The sequence below is a fragment of the Anabas testudineus genome, chromosome 6 (genome assembly GCF_900324465.2).
Source record: "Anabas testudineus chromosome 6, fAnaTes1.2, whole genome shotgun sequence".
Lineage (NCBI taxonomy): Eukaryota > Metazoa > Chordata > Actinopteri > Anabantiformes > Anabantidae > Anabas > Anabas testudineus.
The window spans coordinates 11,148,047-11,166,972 of record NC_046615.1 but is presented as its reverse complement, the minus strand read 5'-3'; the positions used below and the strand labels follow the sequence as shown (position 1 = coordinate 11,166,972).

General features: G+C 39.9%; 3 protein-coding genes across 4 annotated transcripts; 1 reads left to right on the top strand and 2 right to left on the bottom strand.

Annotated features, from left to right (window-relative positions):
- The first annotated feature begins 238 nt into the window (after window positions 1-238).
- On the top strand, window positions 239-7,057 carry cpt1b (carnitine palmitoyltransferase 1B (muscle)). The gene is made up of 19 exons (XM_026365622.1): window positions 239-370; window positions 1,224-1,376; window positions 1,554-1,693; window positions 1,891-2,062; window positions 2,231-2,332; window positions 2,842-2,979; window positions 3,069-3,146; window positions 3,393-3,500; window positions 3,726-3,810; window positions 4,073-4,268; window positions 4,356-4,541; window positions 4,634-4,739; window positions 4,826-4,942; window positions 5,089-5,253; window positions 5,338-5,472; window positions 5,778-5,930; window positions 6,038-6,151; window positions 6,267-6,359; window positions 6,485-7,057. The coding sequence occupies exons 2-19, from the start codon at window positions 1,236-1,238 to the stop codon at window positions 6,614-6,616; spliced, it is 2,361 nt and encodes a 786-aa protein (XP_026221407.1). The 5' UTR covers window positions 239-370; window positions 1,224-1,235; the 3' UTR covers window positions 6,617-7,057.
- Window positions 7,058-7,179: 122 nt separating this feature from the next.
- sephs1 (selenophosphate synthetase 1) lies at window positions 7,180-12,541 on the bottom strand. Of its 2 annotated transcripts, none has more exons than XM_026365616.1 (10): window positions 12,419-12,541; window positions 10,690-10,812; window positions 10,475-10,571; window positions 10,101-10,204; window positions 9,875-9,982; window positions 9,564-9,718; window positions 9,357-9,447; window positions 9,173-9,272; window positions 8,781-8,993; window positions 7,180-8,396 (listed from the first exon to the last, which is right to left on the bottom strand). In XM_026365616.1, exons 2-10 carry the CDS (start codon window positions 10,783-10,785, stop codon window positions 8,182-8,184), a joined length of 1,179 nt encoding a protein of 392 aa, XP_026221401.1. In that variant the 5' UTR covers window positions 10,786-10,812; window positions 12,419-12,541; the 3' UTR covers window positions 7,180-8,181. The 2 variants fall into 2 exon arrangements, with proteins under 2 accessions (XP_026221401.1, XP_026221404.1); XM_026365619.1 differs by lacking the exon at window positions 12,419-12,541 and adding an exon at window positions 10,957-11,048.
- Window positions 12,542-14,209: 1,668 nt separating this feature from the next.
- Window positions 14,210-17,893, bottom strand: bend7 (BEN domain containing 7). Its single transcript, XM_026365615.1, is given in 10 exon segments — window positions 14,210-14,292; window positions 14,295-14,378; window positions 14,487-14,600; window positions 14,708-14,825; window positions 15,349-15,456; window positions 15,795-16,150; window positions 16,240-16,356; window positions 16,571-16,921; window positions 17,002-17,079; window positions 17,624-17,893. Coding segments are annotated over 10 exon segments (1,479 nt in total). The 5' UTR covers window positions 17,694-17,893.
- Window positions 17,894-18,926: the final 1,033 nt, after the last annotated feature.

Here is an 18,926-nt window from a genome sequence, read left to right as displayed (position 1 = left end):
TTTTATTATCATACTGGTACTGTACTGTCAGTAGAAGACTGTCTGTTAGATCCTAACACAGTGCTGCAGCAGGTTCAGTTACAGAGCAGAGGCCTCCTGGCGCATGAGCCTAGACTCTGTCCATGTTTGGTGTCTTGTTACAAAAAGAAACTGTCAGTGGTGAGGGAGGGAGAGAGAGAGAGTTGGGGAAGAGGGAGAGAGGGCGTGAGACAGCAGCTCTGACCTCACTACCTGAGGAAAGCCACTTCAAGGGCACTGGAGTCACACAGAGAACACAAGCCAACATACAGAGGAATTTCACTGCCTCACTGACACAAACCAAAGTCGCAGCTTTGACTGCGTGGATTACACTGACTCTGCTCTGACACAGGTGAAGTATGGGTTTACTGTTCATCTGTTATACGTATTTACATCTTCATGTCATATTAGCCACATAGGTTTTTCTGATTGTAATTACAAATGTGTTGCAAATGCTACAATATGAATATCTTGTGTTGCATTGGTTGTGTGAAGCCATGTGTGTAAAGGTTTTGTAAAAGGTTTTACTGTAGTATAATCTCGCAATATGCTGTGATACTAAAGGGTTTAGCATTCATCTGTACTCTGTTTATATTTTTTTACCCAGCTGAGGTCTGCACACATGCTCAGCCGGTACACTGCTATATCTGGCCATTGAACTTTGTCCCACTTGGTGACTGTCCCGTCATATGACATGGAAAAAGAAATCCTAGACCTCTCATCCTGGTCATTGCATGGATCAGTTTGTACAGTCTAAACACTTTAGTAAAAATGTCACAAAGTCCCTACATTGAAAAGGAACTGGATCCCATTTATACAAACATTCATATACATATGGGATTAATGCTGACGTCTGTGAATCTGTGACCTTCTTTATCACGTTAAAAGTAAACACTACACACAAACAGTGCAACTTTCCTTTGAGTACTGTCTCAGCTCAAGTCAAGTCAAATCTGTGAAAGGTGTCTATTTTGAAATTTTATTTTTAGAATTATAATCTAAATACTAGTCAGTGAAATGTAAATTAATTTTTTGTTTATTATAAATAGCTTCATGATGATTGCTACTACAGTGTATTATTACACTGAAGCTCATTCGCAAGTGAAACATCTGGCTGCTTATGGTTTTTGGTCATTTAAAAAAATTTAGATTATAGATATATTCTATTCAGAAACTTGATGGTGTCACTTTATTTTCCATCTTAGTAATACATAGAGATGGCTGAGGCACACCAGGCGGTGGGCTTCCAGTTCACAGTGCGCCCAGATGGTGTGGACCTTAAATTGAGTCAAGAGGTCATCAAAAACATTTACCTGTCAGGAGTGACAGCGTGGAAGAAAAAAGCCATTTTATTCAAGGTACTATAACCACTGTCGATGTAACTAAGAAATGCTTAAAATGTGGAGTCGCTCCATAAGATTACAGACACATTGTGCTGTTTGAGATTTACATTTCTTTCAAATTGTCGTACAATACACAGGTCACCAAGATTGATTTTGTGTTGAGATTGAACCTTGTTCTTTTTCTATCGACAGAATGGTGTGTTAGCTGGAGTCTACCCTGCCAGTCCATCCAGCTGGCTGATAGTTGTGATTGCCATGATGAGTTCCTTGTATATACGCATAGACCCCTCTTTAGGAATGATCGACTCCATCAAGGATAACCTACCATACCGGTCAGAAATCCATCAGTGAAATCATGTTATATGCTGTTGTGTACAGTATTCAACTGTAACATACATTTTATTTAATGTTTATTTAAAAGATCTATTGTGTTATTCAGGATCTGTAATATCTACATTCATTATCTTTGCTGTATATCTATAACTTTGGCAACATAACAAGGAAGAGTGTTTGTGCCTTTTCTGAGCAGAGACTGTTTGTCAGCGCAGACCAGAGCAGTGCTGAGTGGCATCTTGTTTGCCACTGGACTGTGGCTCTTCCTTATCTACCTCCTGAGATACACTCTCAAAGTTCTACTTTCCTACCATGGCTGGATTTTTGAATCCCATGGAAAGATGAGCACATCTACAAAAGTGTGGCTGGTATGTGCCTCAATCCCCAATTATGCTATTTAGAATTTTCTGTCTGCCTGTCTGTCTGTTTAGTCTTTGTGTCCAGGGTTGAATGTTTTTGAAATAGGTTATAAAAGGCCGGCCGTCTTTTAAACTGTACATGTTTTATGATTGTTTTTTATGTTCTGGTGTGACCAGAGCCTGGTGAAGATGTTCTCTGGGCGCAGACCACTGCTCTACAGCTTCCAGGCCTCCTTACCCAGGCTCCCTGTACCAAGTGTGGATGATACCATTTGCAGGGTGTGTAACCAGAAACAATGTTCCCGGTAGTTTTGTTTTAATGATTGTGTTTACATACACATTAAGTATTGATAATAATCATGGAATATTGATGGAACACAAACCTGGTTACTCCTTGCACACGATTATACTCATATGCACATATCTGAAACAGAATGTGATGTTGACCTCCAGCATTTAAACTCAAAAACCTGATCATAACCAGAACCAATGAGTACACATAAACAACACTTGTTGACATGTAAACCTGACCATGATTTGTAACTATAACATTCATGGGGTTTGGTATAAACATCTCTCTTTATTCAGTTAATTGCACCTTTAAATAACCTAATATCTTCTAATATGATATGTCATGTTAGTGATACTACTACATTAGAAGCTCTGTTACATCTTTCCTGGGTGTCGTCGTGGTTTTCTCTTTGTTTCTCAGCTCTTCTATTATATCAGCTGTGTTTCTACAGCATATTGCTGTACTGCCCTGGCAACTCTCCATGTTTTTCACTCAGTATCTTGAGTCAATTCATCCTCTGCTGGACAATGAACAGTACAACCAAATGAAGATTTTGGCCAATGACTTTAGAGATTCAATAGCAGCCCAGCTGCAGAGATACTTGATGCTAAAATCCTGGTGGGCAACAAATTATGTGAGTAGTGTTCACAAATGATTCAATGTTGAAACTGAAATTCACTTTAATCAAAATATGATACAATAATAATGTGTTAACTGTTCTAGGTAAGTGACTGGTGGGAGGAATACATCTACCTCAGGAGCAGGAGTCCTATCATGGTGAACAATAACTTCTATATGATGGTAAGATTGAATGTGATTAGAGTAGCTTTTTATAGCAGTTATAGACGTGCAAAAATTATGATGAAAAAATTGGGAAAGGAATAGATACAATACACATTTTAAATTCTCTAAACTGCACCTTCTGCTGCACAAGTAATATTCATACAAATAATATTTATTAATAACATTATTTGCATTTATACTGTTAACTGTTTTTATACTGTTTTATACTATGAACTGTTTTGACTTCATGTGGGTTTTTTGAAGGATCTTTTGTACGTGACTCCAACACATCGACAGGCTGCACGGGCGGGAAACGTGGTCCATGCCATGCTGCAGTACAGACGCAAACTTGAACGTGGTGAACATGCACCGGTAATTCTTTCCACGAGCAGGTTTTGATTAAATATCACTTACGTGACTATTATCCTATTTTTACGTACTTGAAAAGAGAAGAACATAAGCAAAAACACAAATACAGAAAGTTCTCACATGAATCACACGATACTATTCAAACCTTGGCGAAAATAGTGTGTTCATATGTACCTTTGCAATTTTTTGTCACCCCAGTGATTTAACTTTTTTCCTTTTTCATCTCAGTTGAGGGCTTTAGGGATTGTTCCTATGTGTTCAACTCAGATGGAGAGGATGTTTAACACCACCCGCATTCCTGGCATAGAAACAGGTGAGCAACAGTTCATGACCATTTAATTTAAGGAGGGAATAAACATATGGGACAGACAGTTCCTGCTCTCCTTGAGTTGAAACTTTCCAGCATGTTAAAAGTGGTGAAAGCTAAATACCTGTTGGCACTAATAATTGATAGATGGCCCAAAGTGCAACTGTGTAAAGGTTTAAATCAGTAGAGAGCTGTTATTTGTCCAGTGTGTTTTTCAGTATTGATTGTACCTGGCTGACCTGTTTCTCTTACTGACCAATTACTGCAGACATTGTGCAGCACCTGACTGACCGTAAGCACCTAGTTGTTTACCACAAAGGTCGGTTCTTCCAGCTGTGGCTGTACACTGGAGGGCGCCACCTTTTACCCAGTGAACTTGAGACACAGTTTCAAAGGATCCTCAATGACACATCAGAGCCACAGCCAGGGGAACTCAAATTAGCTGCCCTTACTGCAGGAAACAGGTACAGTGTATACAAACATACACATACACACATTTACAGCACACATACTCACTCACTTAAATGAAAATGTCTTACTTTTATTTTTAGAGTTCTCTGGGCTCGGACTCGGATTAAATATTTCAGTCAGGGAGTAAACAAAGTGTCCCTGGATGCAATTGAGTCAGCTGCCTTCTTCCTGACGTTAGATGAGGAGCCCCAGGGTTATGACTCAACAAAAACCAATTCACTTGACAGTTACGCCAAGTCTCTGCTGCATGGAAAATGTTATGACAGGTAGGCAGAGAGGCTGAGGCGAGGCCTCGGCACAAACTCGACTACCTTTGGTTCATTTTCCCTAAGAAATGTTGTCCTTTCCTTTCTCACAGGTGGTTTGACAAATCCTTCACTTTGATTTCTTATCCAAATGGAAAAATGGGTATAAATGTTGAACATTCTTGGGCTGATGCACCAGTTGTTGGACATATGTGGGAGGTATGACATATATACTGTTATCATATGATTAAAGCAGCAATTCAAAGTTTGCCATGATCTGCAGCTGTCGCCTTCTGTCTGTGTAGTATGTGCTTGCAACAGATTGCTTCCATCTTGGCTACACAGAGGAGGGGCACTGTAAAGGGGATGTGAACAAAGCCTTGCCACATCCCAGTCGACTTCAGTGGCAATTTCCAAAGGAGGTACAGAAAAACCTTATATAATCTATAACTATCAACCTATTTGCTTTAATTGCTATAGTAAAAATAGATATTTTTATATTATAATATAATTATTATATTTTCATTACAAAATGAGTCAACGTGTCTTTCTGTTTTCCCCTATTTAGTGTCAAGAAGTCATCAAGACTTCATACGTGATAGCCAAGCAGATAGCTGATGACGTAGATCTCCATAGCTATCTGTTTACAGAGTTTGGGAAAGGCCTGATCAAGAAGTGCAGGACCAGTCCTGATGCCTTTATTCAGCTGGCCCTGCAGTTGGCCCAGTTCAGGGTAACAATATTGCTCCCTATTGTCTTTTAGATACTTTACTGTATTAACTGGCATCACTAAATCCGCCATGTATCTGTTTTAAAGGATCAAGGACTATTTTGTCTGACGTACGAGTCATCAATGACTCGTATGTTCAGAGATGGTCGGACAGAGACAGTACGCTCCTGCACATCTGAGGCTGTTGCATTCGTCAGAGCCATGGAGGACACTAGTGCAACGGTAAGCTGAACAGTAACACAACATAAAATGTCCATGAATGTTCAACAAATCAGGTATGAAGTGTGTGTGCTACCAAGTCACGATTAGTGACACGCTGTATCGTAAGAAAGGTCACATTGTTCTGCTTAGTGCGTAATCACCATGACCCTGAGGTAGTGTGTCTGTGTGTGTCAGTGGCCTGGACTTCAAACTACCTCACAGTTTAAAGTGAAACTGATGTTAACAGAAATAAAACGTTGCAGACCTGGATAGTATTCTTATTTGAAGAGTTAATCTGTCTGTTTGGCTGTTGGTCCTGTGATCAGAAAGCCCAGAGGCTTGCTCTGTTTCGGAAGGCAGCAGATAAGCATCAACACATGTGTCGTCTGGCCATGAAGGGTCCTGGCATCGACCGTCACCTCTTCTGTCTCTACATAATGTCTAAACACCTTGGTGTTGACTCGCCATTTCTTAAGAAGGTTAGAAATTGATCAAGTGGCATTGTATTTATTTGTTTACAGTTTTCTATCAAACTACATTTTACAACCATTCTTCTTTCTACAACATTTCACGTCTTTACTTTTAGGTGCTCTCAGAACCCTGGAAGTTGTCCACCAGCCAGACTCCGCAACAGCAGCTCAATTTAGTTGACATCAACAAGTTCCCTAAATATGTGGGTTCAGGTGGTGGATTTGGGCCTGTGAGTTGAAGCATTTTATATATTTAGAGATGTACACAAGTTAGCAATCAGAATTTCACCCTGTCGTCCTGATCTAGGAGGGCTATGTGCAATGATATCTCTTGTCCACCCCCAGGTGGCTGATGATGGTTATGGTGTGTCTTACATTATTGTCGGGGAAAACCTCATCACATTCCACATCTCCAGCAAGTTCTCCAGCCCTGATACAGTAAGAGCACAAACAAATCAGAGAATTGCTTATTATAGATCTACCTGTGTACAACTTATTTTTCAAAACTCAGCACTTTCTCCACCTCTTCATCTCTTTCTCCGTTTCCTCTGTGTAACATTCAGGATTCATACCGATTCGGGCGGCACATTCAGAAGGCCATGCTCGATATCCAAGCACTATTCCATCCTGAAAATGATAAGATGGTGGGAAACGGGGAGCATGTGCAGCTGGTAAATGGGAAAAAGCACTTGTAACACACACTATGGGACAACATGCTAAACTGTCTGACATGTAAGCTGTACGTCAGCTGGTCTTTGATTCATTAAAAAGTTTTGATGAGGTTTGCACTTTTTGCTTTTATGGTGGGTCACATTATAGGAAGTGGTCATTCCAATTAACTAAACAAAAGCAGCAGTTGTTACTTGTGTAGTTTATTGCTATTGTTTTTTCTATGTGCCTTCTAAGATGCTGTAAAATATGCTATCTTTTTTTTTTTGATTGGTTCTTCTTTAAGTGTAATAACCTGTATGTAAATCTGACGTAATAAATTAAATCTTTATGTATAGTATATGGTTCATGCATGTAAAGCTTGTAAAAATATCTCCATAAAGATTTCAGTAGTTTTAAAATCTAAATCGCCACCCTTTATGAATGTGTTACTTTTGAAATTTGGTTACAAAATAAAACACCCTTATGTACACATTACATACAATAACACACCCTGGCTTCTGTGCTATCAACAAATGTCATAAATTAAACCATATTTGTGACTTTCCATACACCAAGCAAACACAGCGAAAATGTACTGTAAGAGAAGTTTATTGTAAGAGGAAGGGGGGAAGTTATATCTTGTTCCTGATATCCATACATTTACAGAGGCCTTCCAGATTCATCTAAGGTATTGGGATAAACTAAATGATCTGGACTTCACTAAACGTCTGACTGCTCTCAGTACGTCCTCTGACAACACAGCAGGAGCAAAACTAAATGCAACACATCCTGAAACAAAGGCAACAGGCAACCAGCTCAGTGATTAGAGCACATTCTGTTTAACAACCAAGATTTCTTCTCATCTGTGACTTCAAAAGATTACATGATAGAGCAGCATCAGGTGCTTGTCGGGGAATAAAAATCAATCTACAGTTATGATGTAAGTAAAGTGCAGCTCATTTGATTTAGTCCCCTTCGGGTACTGCTCTGAAACAGCAAGAACAAACATCTTCTATTTGAATATTTATTAGTTTAGGTGTGGACAATACAAAAAGTCAAAGTAATAAAAAACAAACCATTCTGGTCACACGCAAGGCATCAGTTACAGCAATTAACTAAAACTAGGCTTTATAACTGTACAAAGTGAACGGACAAAGAAAAAAACACCATCACATGGTCTGCTTGCTTGATGAGAGCAATTTTTAAAAGAGGCAACAGACTCCAAACTTCCCAAGATTCAAAATGAATCAACAGTATCAGATTCTTGTCGTCATCATCATCACCATCACTCTTATCAGAAGCTGTCTGCCAGTCAAGCACATTTAAAAGAGCAGAAAACAACAGACACAAAAGGCAAATGGATTTTAAGCGTGTTCTATCTCTTACCAATTTTTATCATGAGGATACTGCAGGTTGAGTCCACTGAGTGATGGCATGCTCTCTGGGCCACTGTATGGGGCTATTTATCACGCAGACGCACACCAACCCAGTCTTTTCTGTGTACAAACTATTTTGTGTATATATTTCAACACTCTAGGATGGTTTTGTAGTTTATGTGTCTAAAATCACTCTGCAGAGCTTTTGGGTTCCTGTATTCAGCAACAGAGGATTAAGAAGTCGCACCAGGTGTTGGGTTGACATTCTGTGTGGCAGCTTGTGGTGCCACTTCTATGATCCGTGGCTTGTCTATGATGCGAGCAGTGCGGTTTCCTTTCTCTACAATCCCGATGATCCATGCTTGGTGGCCCTCTCCGTATTTTGGGGATTTGATTTCAGCACAGAAACGAGCAGCCTGCTCCCGGGGCAGACAGATAAGCAGGCCTCCTGTAAATCAATATTTATATGAAATTAATAATAATAATAAATTATGAAAATAAAGGTTTTTAATATGTAATGGTGCCCATGAGTTATATTTCAGTTTAAGCTAAGTCAGATTCTGAGCTGTTTGCCTTTATTTCATAGTACTAGAAGAGATACAAACAGGCAATGTGATAGTGGAAAGAGTTACAGCTTTTCTCTCAAATGTCTCCTGACTGGGGGTGAAGACACTGACATTGTGGGTAGATGGTACACACTGTTGTTATTTTTTTCCTCGTCTCTGTGTTGAGGCTAACTCTAAAGAAATAGTATGCAGTTTACTGTTAAGAATCATCACCTAGATGATTATGTTTGTTACATTAGGAGAAAAACAACCATGAAAACACACACCTGATGTTTCAGGGCAGGTGCCATGCATGAGACCAAACATGTTCCCACAGGCTTTGGACACAGCAGCCATCTTGGCGAGCACCGGGAGGTTGTGGATGACAAATGACACTTCACTTCGCTGTTGTCGTGCCAGTGTCTGAGCGTGTCCGAGTATGCCAAACCCTGTGATGTCGGTGGCTGCATGGGCATTGAAGGTGTGCATGAGGCTAGCCGCTACAAGCAATGACAGAGAGAGACTCTTTAAAGCAAAGTATTACGATGCCAGCTATTGTAATTAAATCCTAATTAGGTTTGTTAAATAGAATAATCTATCGCAAAATAGAAACTACAACAAATGTGAAGATGTAGAACACTGTACATAAATTCAAGTTACCAGAACTCAGTGGTTTTACCTGTCCTGTTGAGCCGAGCCATGTTCATCATGGCTTCATGGTAGGCCAGCTCTACATCTTCCTGGGTTACCACCAGTTTGATTTTGTTCCACTTTTCAGGCTAAGAGATACAAAACACATACAGCCGGTAACATGAATTAGCATAAACAGACTAAATAAAATTTGTGTGGATGAGCCAACTTACAATATCTAGCCACTGGTGTACTGCAACAGCCACTTGTGTTCCCAGGGGCTTGGTCAACACCAACACGTCTCCAGGCACTGCGTTGTCTGGCCTGCAATATGTCGAACATGGCGTTATTATAATTAGTAACAACTAAATTATTTATTTGAAGCAGCTGTGAGCAGCACTAACAGTATAAAGAATTATGTAGCACCAAGCCGCTCCTACATGATAAATTCGTTGGGCTGGCAGACTGTTGTAGCAACTCCGCCCATCACTACCCAGGGGTTAAGCACCGTCTGTCCTCCTGTTACAGATGTGCCAGCCTCCTCTGATGCATCCTTGAATCCCTGGATGATCAATGGCATGACTTTGTCTCTCTCCTGTAAGGATCCAAGAGAGTCAGACCAGACAGACCGGGCAAAATGTAATATAAAATATCTCTATATCAATGTTTTGCTTCAGCATTTGCACAACCGGTTCTCTGTAGATATTTGCCAGACAGAAGATCTAAAGGTGTATCAACACACTTCTCTTACCTTCTCTGACATTTTGTTGCTGACTCCCAGAAGCATCAACATGTTGTCACAATCTGTCACTCCCATGGCATACAGGTCACTTAAAACATTGGCACACGCGATTCGCCCCTACCAAACAGAAATACAGAAATGAAGCAATAAAAGGCTGGCCTATGCCATTGTTCGATTGCCACATGTGACTGCACTGGTAAAAGTGGTATTGCCCAAGAAAAGAGGAGATCCATACCATCATGTATGGGTCATCAACAATGGGGTAGATGTAATCTGTAGTCTGGACCAGAGAAAGGCCTCCGTGTCTGAGCGGGATCACACAGGTGTCCATGCCTATGCCTTCACATATTAACAAGTTCACTTTAATTAAGTGTTTTGTATCTTAACATATTGTTATTGTTAACAGTTATTCAAGACCTCTTTCTAAATCTGATTCTACTTTTTACATTTAAGCTTCACATACAATATATGCTGTTCAAGTGGACGCATGTTTCTTCATGAAGCAACATAAAAAAATTCACATGATTTTTCAGAGCTAATGTTGCCTAAATATCAAAGCTATCAAACTCTTTAGTTATTATTATGGTGTTAAGTGTATAACATAGTTACCTAATCGAGGCATCACTGCCCCCAGGAACTGTTCATCCTCTTGATAATGGTTTTCCTGTAGTGTTTCTAGCAGCTTCTGTAACACATCTTGGGGCACCTGTCACCAGAGAAAACAATCACTCATTAGTTTTTTTTACCATATTTATCACAAGGCAGAATGCTTATTAATTTAGACCAAAAAATATTGTATGCAATGCAGATCAAAGAGATCCAACCTTGCAGCCTGTGCCTTTCAGCTCAGCAAAACGTGTGAGCCTGAAGTTCTTGTCCAGCTCATAGCTTTCTGGGTTAAAAGATTCCCTCACAGACATGGCTGAAGAAACTCTGGGTCCTCACCACTGGATCCACGTCAGTAAAAAAAAGACAGAAAAATTACACAGATGATTAGAAACACAGCCTGTCACAAGGGGCAAGAAGAAAACTATAATAATATTAATCAATAACTTAATGATTAAAACATCCGGGCTTATTCACAACATTACCATCTGAGGTTATTCCAAATTGTGCCTCTTTTGCGCATCAAGAACAAGCGAGCTTGATCATCTGCACAATCTGAAACAAGACCACCGCAATGAATCCTGCATTTTTGTCGCTTTTACTATTTTAACACTGTGACAGAGAGTTGTTGATTTAACTCTGCAGTGTTTAGGGTTTGCACCTAAAGTGACTTTAAATGTTCAGTTCCAGTTGAATGAAATCACCTAATAACTGCTTCTTATTTTTGAAACTGTGCAAAAATCAAAAGATGATTATCTAAAGATTTAGATAAAACTGAAGCTGCAAACATGGGAGAGGATGACTAAAAACTGATTAACAATCAATTAACATCCTTGTTATTTTTTAATCTCTATGACAGACATTACTACACAGACTCAGCAGGAGTATGTAAAAACATTAGGTACACCTTACTAAAGCCACACTACACCAGACGCTGCACCCAGCACCTCTCTGGCAAATGATGAGTAATTTATTATTTGCAGGTGTTGCAGGTCTTTTCACACACGTATCAGGTGAAATTACAGTAATTAATAAATAAATGTTTCATTTTCAGGCAGGAAGCATGTGTCAGTTCAGTTCAGATTGTCTGAAGCTCTCACTAATGAGTTAGTACAAAACTGCATTGCACCATATTAAAAACTCTTCATTGATATTTCCCTCTCTTCCTGTTTCACTCACCGCTAATAACAAAACTTCACAGTGAGTGTCTTTGTGTCTTTATAAGTAAACAGACACAAATTAATTATAAGTTGCTGAGGGGACCTCGGTTAGTTCACTGTGGGAGTGTTCAAGAGACAAAATGCTGAGAAGTTCATTCAACCCTTGGGCACATGCTAACAATAACAGAGCTCACCACAGGTATAAGCTCGTCTGTTCGGCGTAATGCCCACATTAGAAACTATCGGATACTGCGCTTTCAGACGCATGCGATGACAGTGACAGCTACATCTGTCGGGTTTGTTGTTTTACTTTGATGAAATGCATGTTTTATTTTGGTGCTAGCCTCCTGCTAGCAAACGCTGATCCAAGCATGGGGTGAAGAGCATAAGCAGCTCCGTGCAACAAAGGGGGTAAGTGTCGGACTCGGGGGGGAGCTGCATTCATTTCTATACTGGCTCCGCGGACGCTACAGCCCAAATGTGAGACATAGACGTGAAGCACAGAGGCAGCTCGTTGCACATGTAAGTTAAAAAGTTGCAGCAGAGCGCCGAACAAAAATGTCGGCGGCGGAAAAAATTAACCCTTTCCTGTCCCTCGCCATGCGATGTGTGCAACATCAGAGTTAGTATCAATACAACAACGATCATCGTGCTACTTGTGCAAAGTCTGTAATGATATGATACAACATAGGTGTTTACAATTGTCCTAGATACGACTTTAGGACCAAAGCGGAGTTATATTCTTGCAACATTTCCCCTTTAATTGCTCTGACCAGTTTATCCTTACCAGCTTCACGTTAGCGGTGGATCCCGACAGAAGAGCGGGGACGGGACCACAATGCATTGGGGCAAGAATCGGGCGTCCACCGAGAAAGCCTGATCAAAACTCCGGAAAAGTTGTCTTTTAATTCAGCACTGCACCGCGGAAAAGTCGATCTACTGCGTATGGTGACATGTATTTGAACGCATACACATTTGTATTCATTGTTTGTCCTTATGAAGCACTAAATAATTTATAATATAAAGAGGAAACTAGCGAGATCTCAACGGGTCCTCTGCCTGCACAGTGGCGGCTTTAACATCCCCTTTAATGGTCTGTGAAGTCTGGCAACAAAATCTCTACAATGGCGTGTACCTTTAATTTACTGTTTTCCCTCCAATTGCACCTACACTAATATAACATTGCATGACTCGATGGGTACACATTTAACAAATGTTAAGGCTTATAAACCTGACTTTATGAACATGTATTTGGGTAATTATTATGTTACTATTGCAACAATGTGTTGATATACAGCTGTATGCAGCTGCTTACTATTACTTTCATGGAGCAATGCATTGCTTCTGTTGCAATCATTCTGTCTAGCACATAAATACACAAAAAACCTGTCAAGAAAACTTATTTAATCATGGAAACAACTATTCATTTCATATACACAATGAGTAGAAATAAAAGAAGAATTAGTAATTTCATCCCAATTAACAACTGCATTGATATGTTTTAAATAATAATAAAAATAAATATTATTCATTGAATACTGTTTATATATTTCCAGCCAGATGTAGTCTATTAACCTATTTGTAATTAGTTAGATTGCCCAAAAATACGTTAAATATTTAGGTTTGAATGTCATTTTTGAAATTGAGGTGGATGCTGCACTGCACATTACTCCCAGTGAAATACAGGTTACTTAAAAGGCACAATCCACAATGGACAACCTCCTTTAAAATGTAATTTGTGCAAAATATACGAATGCTATACTGTTACAGTACATCTTAGGCTTGTGAATCCTCCTAATAATTACATAATGGAACCAGGCAAGTATGCATTTAAAGCTGTAGCCTACAATGCAGTCACCTAAACAGTAAGTCACTTCTGAACAAGAAAATTACCTGACATGTCTTAACAACTGTGTTTGTTGGCACAAAGTCCCAGATCACAGTTGTTTAATATATGTCCCAAAGGCAGACTGTAGATATGTGGGTGAGAGTGTGGGGATATTAAGCAGGCTTGTTCTTCATTTGGTTCCATTGTTTTCCCCTTACATCCATAACATGTAACAGTTTACAGTTGCAAAGGAAATATGTAAAGTGGCAAAATGCATCAAGTTTGATTAGTAATGAAGACAATCAACAAAGATGGTGTAAGGCCATGGTTGCAGCCCTTGAATCAACCGGTCATGTTCACCGCTGTTCCCTCCATACTCCCAGGCTTCTTGTATTTGCAACCTAGAAAAGAAGGAAAAAGCACACAACATTATCAGAAGCCTCAGTTCAGGTGTGTATTGCATGTAAAGACAATTGTGTTTTGACATTTGGTGAATTCTATATGGGTCGCATAGCCTTTCTGGGAAAGAAGAACTGAGACGGCAGAAAGAGAAATGCTTTTTGTGACAGGAATGGTGAAGGGTGAAATGGTGAAAGAGAGGACATGGTGCATGGTGTGAAGATAATTAGCTGACATTTTGGGAAGCTGTGTGAGAATGTCAAATGTCACAGCGACAGCGTGACAAAGACATATGAGCCAGTTTGTGTGTGTTGTTACGGCAAAGTGGATCGAGGTACAGGCATTGTGCACTCAGAGGGGGGCTGATGGAAAGACGTTGTAGGATGGAGTACTGATGTGAGCGGAAAGGTGCAGACACATAAAAACCAAAAGTAGACTACAGGATGTCTGTCATCTGCTCGTAGTATGTATTTCATACTTGAGGAAGGTCCATTAAAGATTTCTTCAGTTTCTGCAGCATCTGAGGAACAAAAAGAAATAGATTTACCTCTCCTTTGACTGGTAACCTTTGTAAATTAGTAAAACTTACTTCTGGTCTTTAAAATATGATGCACTCAGGAGATAATACCTCTTTTCAGCCTCCTCCTGGCGAGTTTGATTTGATCTTGAAGGATCTGAACCCAGTCTCGTGGCCCAGGCAATTTTTCTATTCTGTGTTCTGTGCAGTATTTCTCTGTAAACACTGGATACAGTCACACAACTATATTAATGTTTCTCAAAAACACAGTATCATTATTTTATCCTGCTACAAAGAGACTAATTACACCTTGTACAGCTTCCTCTAAATACCTTTAATGGCTCCCACAATGTTCTGGTCCAAGCCCTTACGGTTATCATTAAGGCCTCTCTTTCGTTTACCATTTGGCAAGGAGTTAGCCAGGGTAGCATCGTCAAAGAAGGCACACACCTGAAAAAAGGTGTGGACCTCCATGTTAAAACAATACTTCACTTACGTAAGTTAGTGAAGTAAATCACTTGAAATGTGAAATGGTTTGACATAAAACACAGGTACCCAGTCATGCCACATACAGTAACTGTAATGTAAAACAACAACTAAAGGGAAAATACAGTGGCAAGAAAAAGTATGTGAATCTTTTGGAATGTCATGTTTTTTTGAGTCAAGAGTATTAACAAATATAAAGTGCCTAAAGTGTTAAAACACGAAAAATCTGATCTTTCAGTAGAAAAAGTATGTGAATAATGACCTCAACAAAGCTAACTCAAACCTTTTAAATTTGCTCCACACAAGAATCCGCTTTTTACGCCATTTCTCACGTAAAGTAGCTTTTTTAAAGCACATTATATTTGTTAATACTCTTGACTTAGATGAAGATCAGTTCACATTTTATGAAAAATAATGCAGAAAACCTCGATTTTCCAAATAGCTCACATACTTTTCTTTTTAGCTGATAAAAAACATAGATACCCACCAGTTTCCGGAAAAGCAGGCTGCCAGAGCGTGTATAGTTGACCAGAATCGAGTCTAGCTGGGCCTTTGATATAAACACATCATAATCCTCTGCAAGACGCACTTCAGACTGAAAAGGTATCAAATAACACGCCTTATGTGTGAATGACAAATGAACACAGAACAAAATTAGAACAGCACTTTCTACAGAAATCATTGTCATGGATAATAGACCTGCTAAGTCATTATGTTACACATTATTGTAAAATAAAGCTTAAATAGGGTCAAACGTAGTTAAAATCAAAGTTTACTTTCACATGTAATGTCTAATATCCTCAAACTGCCTGTTAGACTGAGTTAAAATAAAAACCAGCATCAGAAAAAGTTCCTTCAAAATAATAAGTATTGTTTCAAATCACAAATCAGGGCATATATGTGTTTATTTATGTGCACCACAGTGCAGATTACCTCTAATAACTGAGGTTCCTTTAATTGGTTCAGGAGAAGACCGTGGGTGTTGTTGACAGTTACTGGATTGCTCTGAGGTGGTAGCACAGAACCCTCAGAGGAGATGGGATCACTGCTGGATGAACACGAGTCTTGCTTTTTCTCAGACTCTTCCCTCTTTACGGGTGCAGGTACAGGTGCAGCTAAAGGTGTTGATGCATCCAGGGGGATAAGAGCAGTTCTTCTAGCAGTTGACACGGTCAGTGGTGCCACTTTATAGATTGGCCGCCTCTTACGGGGCCTACGACGAGGAGCGGGGCCCGGTCCAAGACGAGGTTGGCATGGTGATACAGCCTGTTCCTGTCTTTCCAAGGATGCTGGAAAAAACGATAGTAACACATTATATTTTCACCTCCCTCTCTTTCTGTTTCTCTCTCACAGTGTGAGTTTTTGTTCATTCACTGACCTTTTTGAGTCTGCATCAGCCTCCTCATGGCACGCAGCTCCTGCAAAATAGCCTGCAAGGTGCCCTTACAGTTACACATACAGCAGGGGGTTTCTGGCACAGCAGGAGGGACTACATCTGATGGAAAGTCAGGGGGGGGCGTTGGTTAGTCATTTTTCTCTCAAACATATGTGTGCATTCATGACACATCTCAGACAACAGGATGTTTACAAAGCGTATAAAAAGCTTGCCTGGTGATCAGCACTACACATCTTCCCTCTATTTTAAAAATGTTTGCTGTAGGAAATTTGTGTGTAGTGGTCTCCTCTTCAGACATACTGTGGTACCCTACCGTTAACTTCTTTCACTTTGATTAAATCATTTGTGCTGCTGAGGATCTTCAGGGTTTTGGATCGGGTGCTGTACTGGCCACAGCCTTGACCATTGAGGAGGGGGGTGGATATGGATAGAGGTGAAGGCCCTGGGTCTCCTGCAGAATTCCAGCTGTTGCTGTCCTCTGATCCAAGAGACAAAGGTGCAGGCTGATGGACCCAGGTCTCATGTCCATCGTGGGGGTTCACTGTCAAACTGTCCTGCTCTAATCCCACACGCTGGTATACCCTGCCGGTTTTGTCACTCAGAAGCCTCATCATTCCTGTAATTTGCCTCTTGATCTCCAGACCCTCATCGCCCAGCCAAACTACTTTGAGAGAGAAGGGCGGAAATATAATTAGGGAGATCTGGCACGATGCATCAGAAATTAATCCATGAAATGGCACATACCATCGGGTACAGCAGCATCGTTAGGCTCTCCAGTGGCATCTTTGCAGCTTGAATTCACCATGTATGAAGGATCAAAATCTGCAAGATAAAGGAATCGGATTGAAGAATAATGAAATAATGTTTTAATTCACAATAACACACAGGTGGTTGCAAGAAAGGTGTTTCAGCCTTTTGCATTTCAGGCTTGTGCAGGCTGAGAAGGACAGTGATGTCAACCAAAGCAGAACCCCCCCCCCTCCCATCCCACGCAGAAACCACCACCTGTAGGTGGTATAAAGTAGTGTAATAGAGAGAGGTAACCTGAAGCTTATGCCTTGAGAAATAAAAGTGAGCAGTTTAAGCTGCATATGTTGAGAGTGCGCACCGTCTTTTGGACTATTCGTTTACTTCATTCATTCTTAAAAATCTAACCACAGCTATACTGACACTAATATCCAGACAGATGTTTAATACACAGACTTGAATGCCTGTAACTGTTGGCTAAAACCGAGGCACAGACTATGGCCATTGTCGTAGCCATTGCTTTTGTTTACAGAGTCGTCTCTGCTGGCACACAGCGCCAGACAAACAGCCAGACACAGACGCGCGTCTTACAAGGTCTTGCATCCATTCAGCAGCCTACCTTCATCCGTGACCAGTTTAAAGCTCTGTGACTTCCTTCTTCTCTTCCTCTCCCCAAACTCCATCTTCATGGGAAATATTCAGTCGTGCAGTCAAAAATCGCTCTTCAGAAAGATGAAATCAGTAACTAGGATACACTCAGCGGAATCACTGTCCGTCTGCCTCATTAATCAGTTAAATTCCTCCTCAGGCTGCGCTACAGATCCTGTCATTGGCAGATTTTCATCGTGTTATTGTTAAACGGACCCGATAAAGGCTAGTGTGTGATCTATTCCCGTCCCCAACATGATGCAGGGTTGTTCCCCTTCGCCGTGTAAATAAATTAATGACTTTAATATTAAAATTCGTCACATATCCCTTTGCGCCACCTGATGGTATGTTCTCATCTAAAAGGTCGAGCCAGACGTTTGCCACCATAGTGTCCAGACAATGGATTGGCATTTTAACAGAGCAGGATGAGACCAGATTGCAAACATAAACTTTTTCTTCCATGTATTTCATCTGTGTCTTTGTTGTTGTTGTTGGAGTGACTCATTTTATTAAAACGTCATTCAGTGACTACACGTTTTTTGTCACTTGGTGTCTCATAGAAGGATCAATGTTGTAAAAATCCAGTTTTTTCAAGCTTAATGTGGTATCAAAGAATGATTTTATTCCCATGAATCATGACTTTACTGAGGCAACAAGTTCAACTGCAATTCTTTAAAAAAAAAAAGAAAAGGTTAATCAGGCTTTCTACAGCTTGACAACATGAGAACCAAAAGGTAGAACTTACAACTACAGTGCACAGACTTTAAGTGAAACATTATAAATCTGGGCTGTTAAATAAATAATATTTAATTAAATAGGACCTGCAGCTAAATCTAACAATTCAAGACAGACCTATGTATTAAAAACACTTTCTGAAAAGTCTGATTCTGAATATTTAAATACATATTCATACAAATAGCTTTTTCTATCCTGCATGTTAACCTGAATTTCCGTTTATGTAAAATTTTATAGTGCTTTAACAATACATGTGACTGTAAATACCAATTCAAACATATAGTGCCTATACCATTGAGCCCAACTAAGCTAGGCTGATGAACAACAACACCTAATTTGTAGAGGAGGAATGTGCCGAACAACACATTTCAAACATTATTGTTAGATGAAAGTACATCACCTAAATATTGCAGTGTGTAAAGGTGATCATATGTTTTTAATTTAACAATAGTGCTATAGAAATGCAGTGAAGCATAATATGTAATATAAATAATAAAGTGATGTGCAATGAAGTCTGCGTTCTGCGATGCACTCCTCAA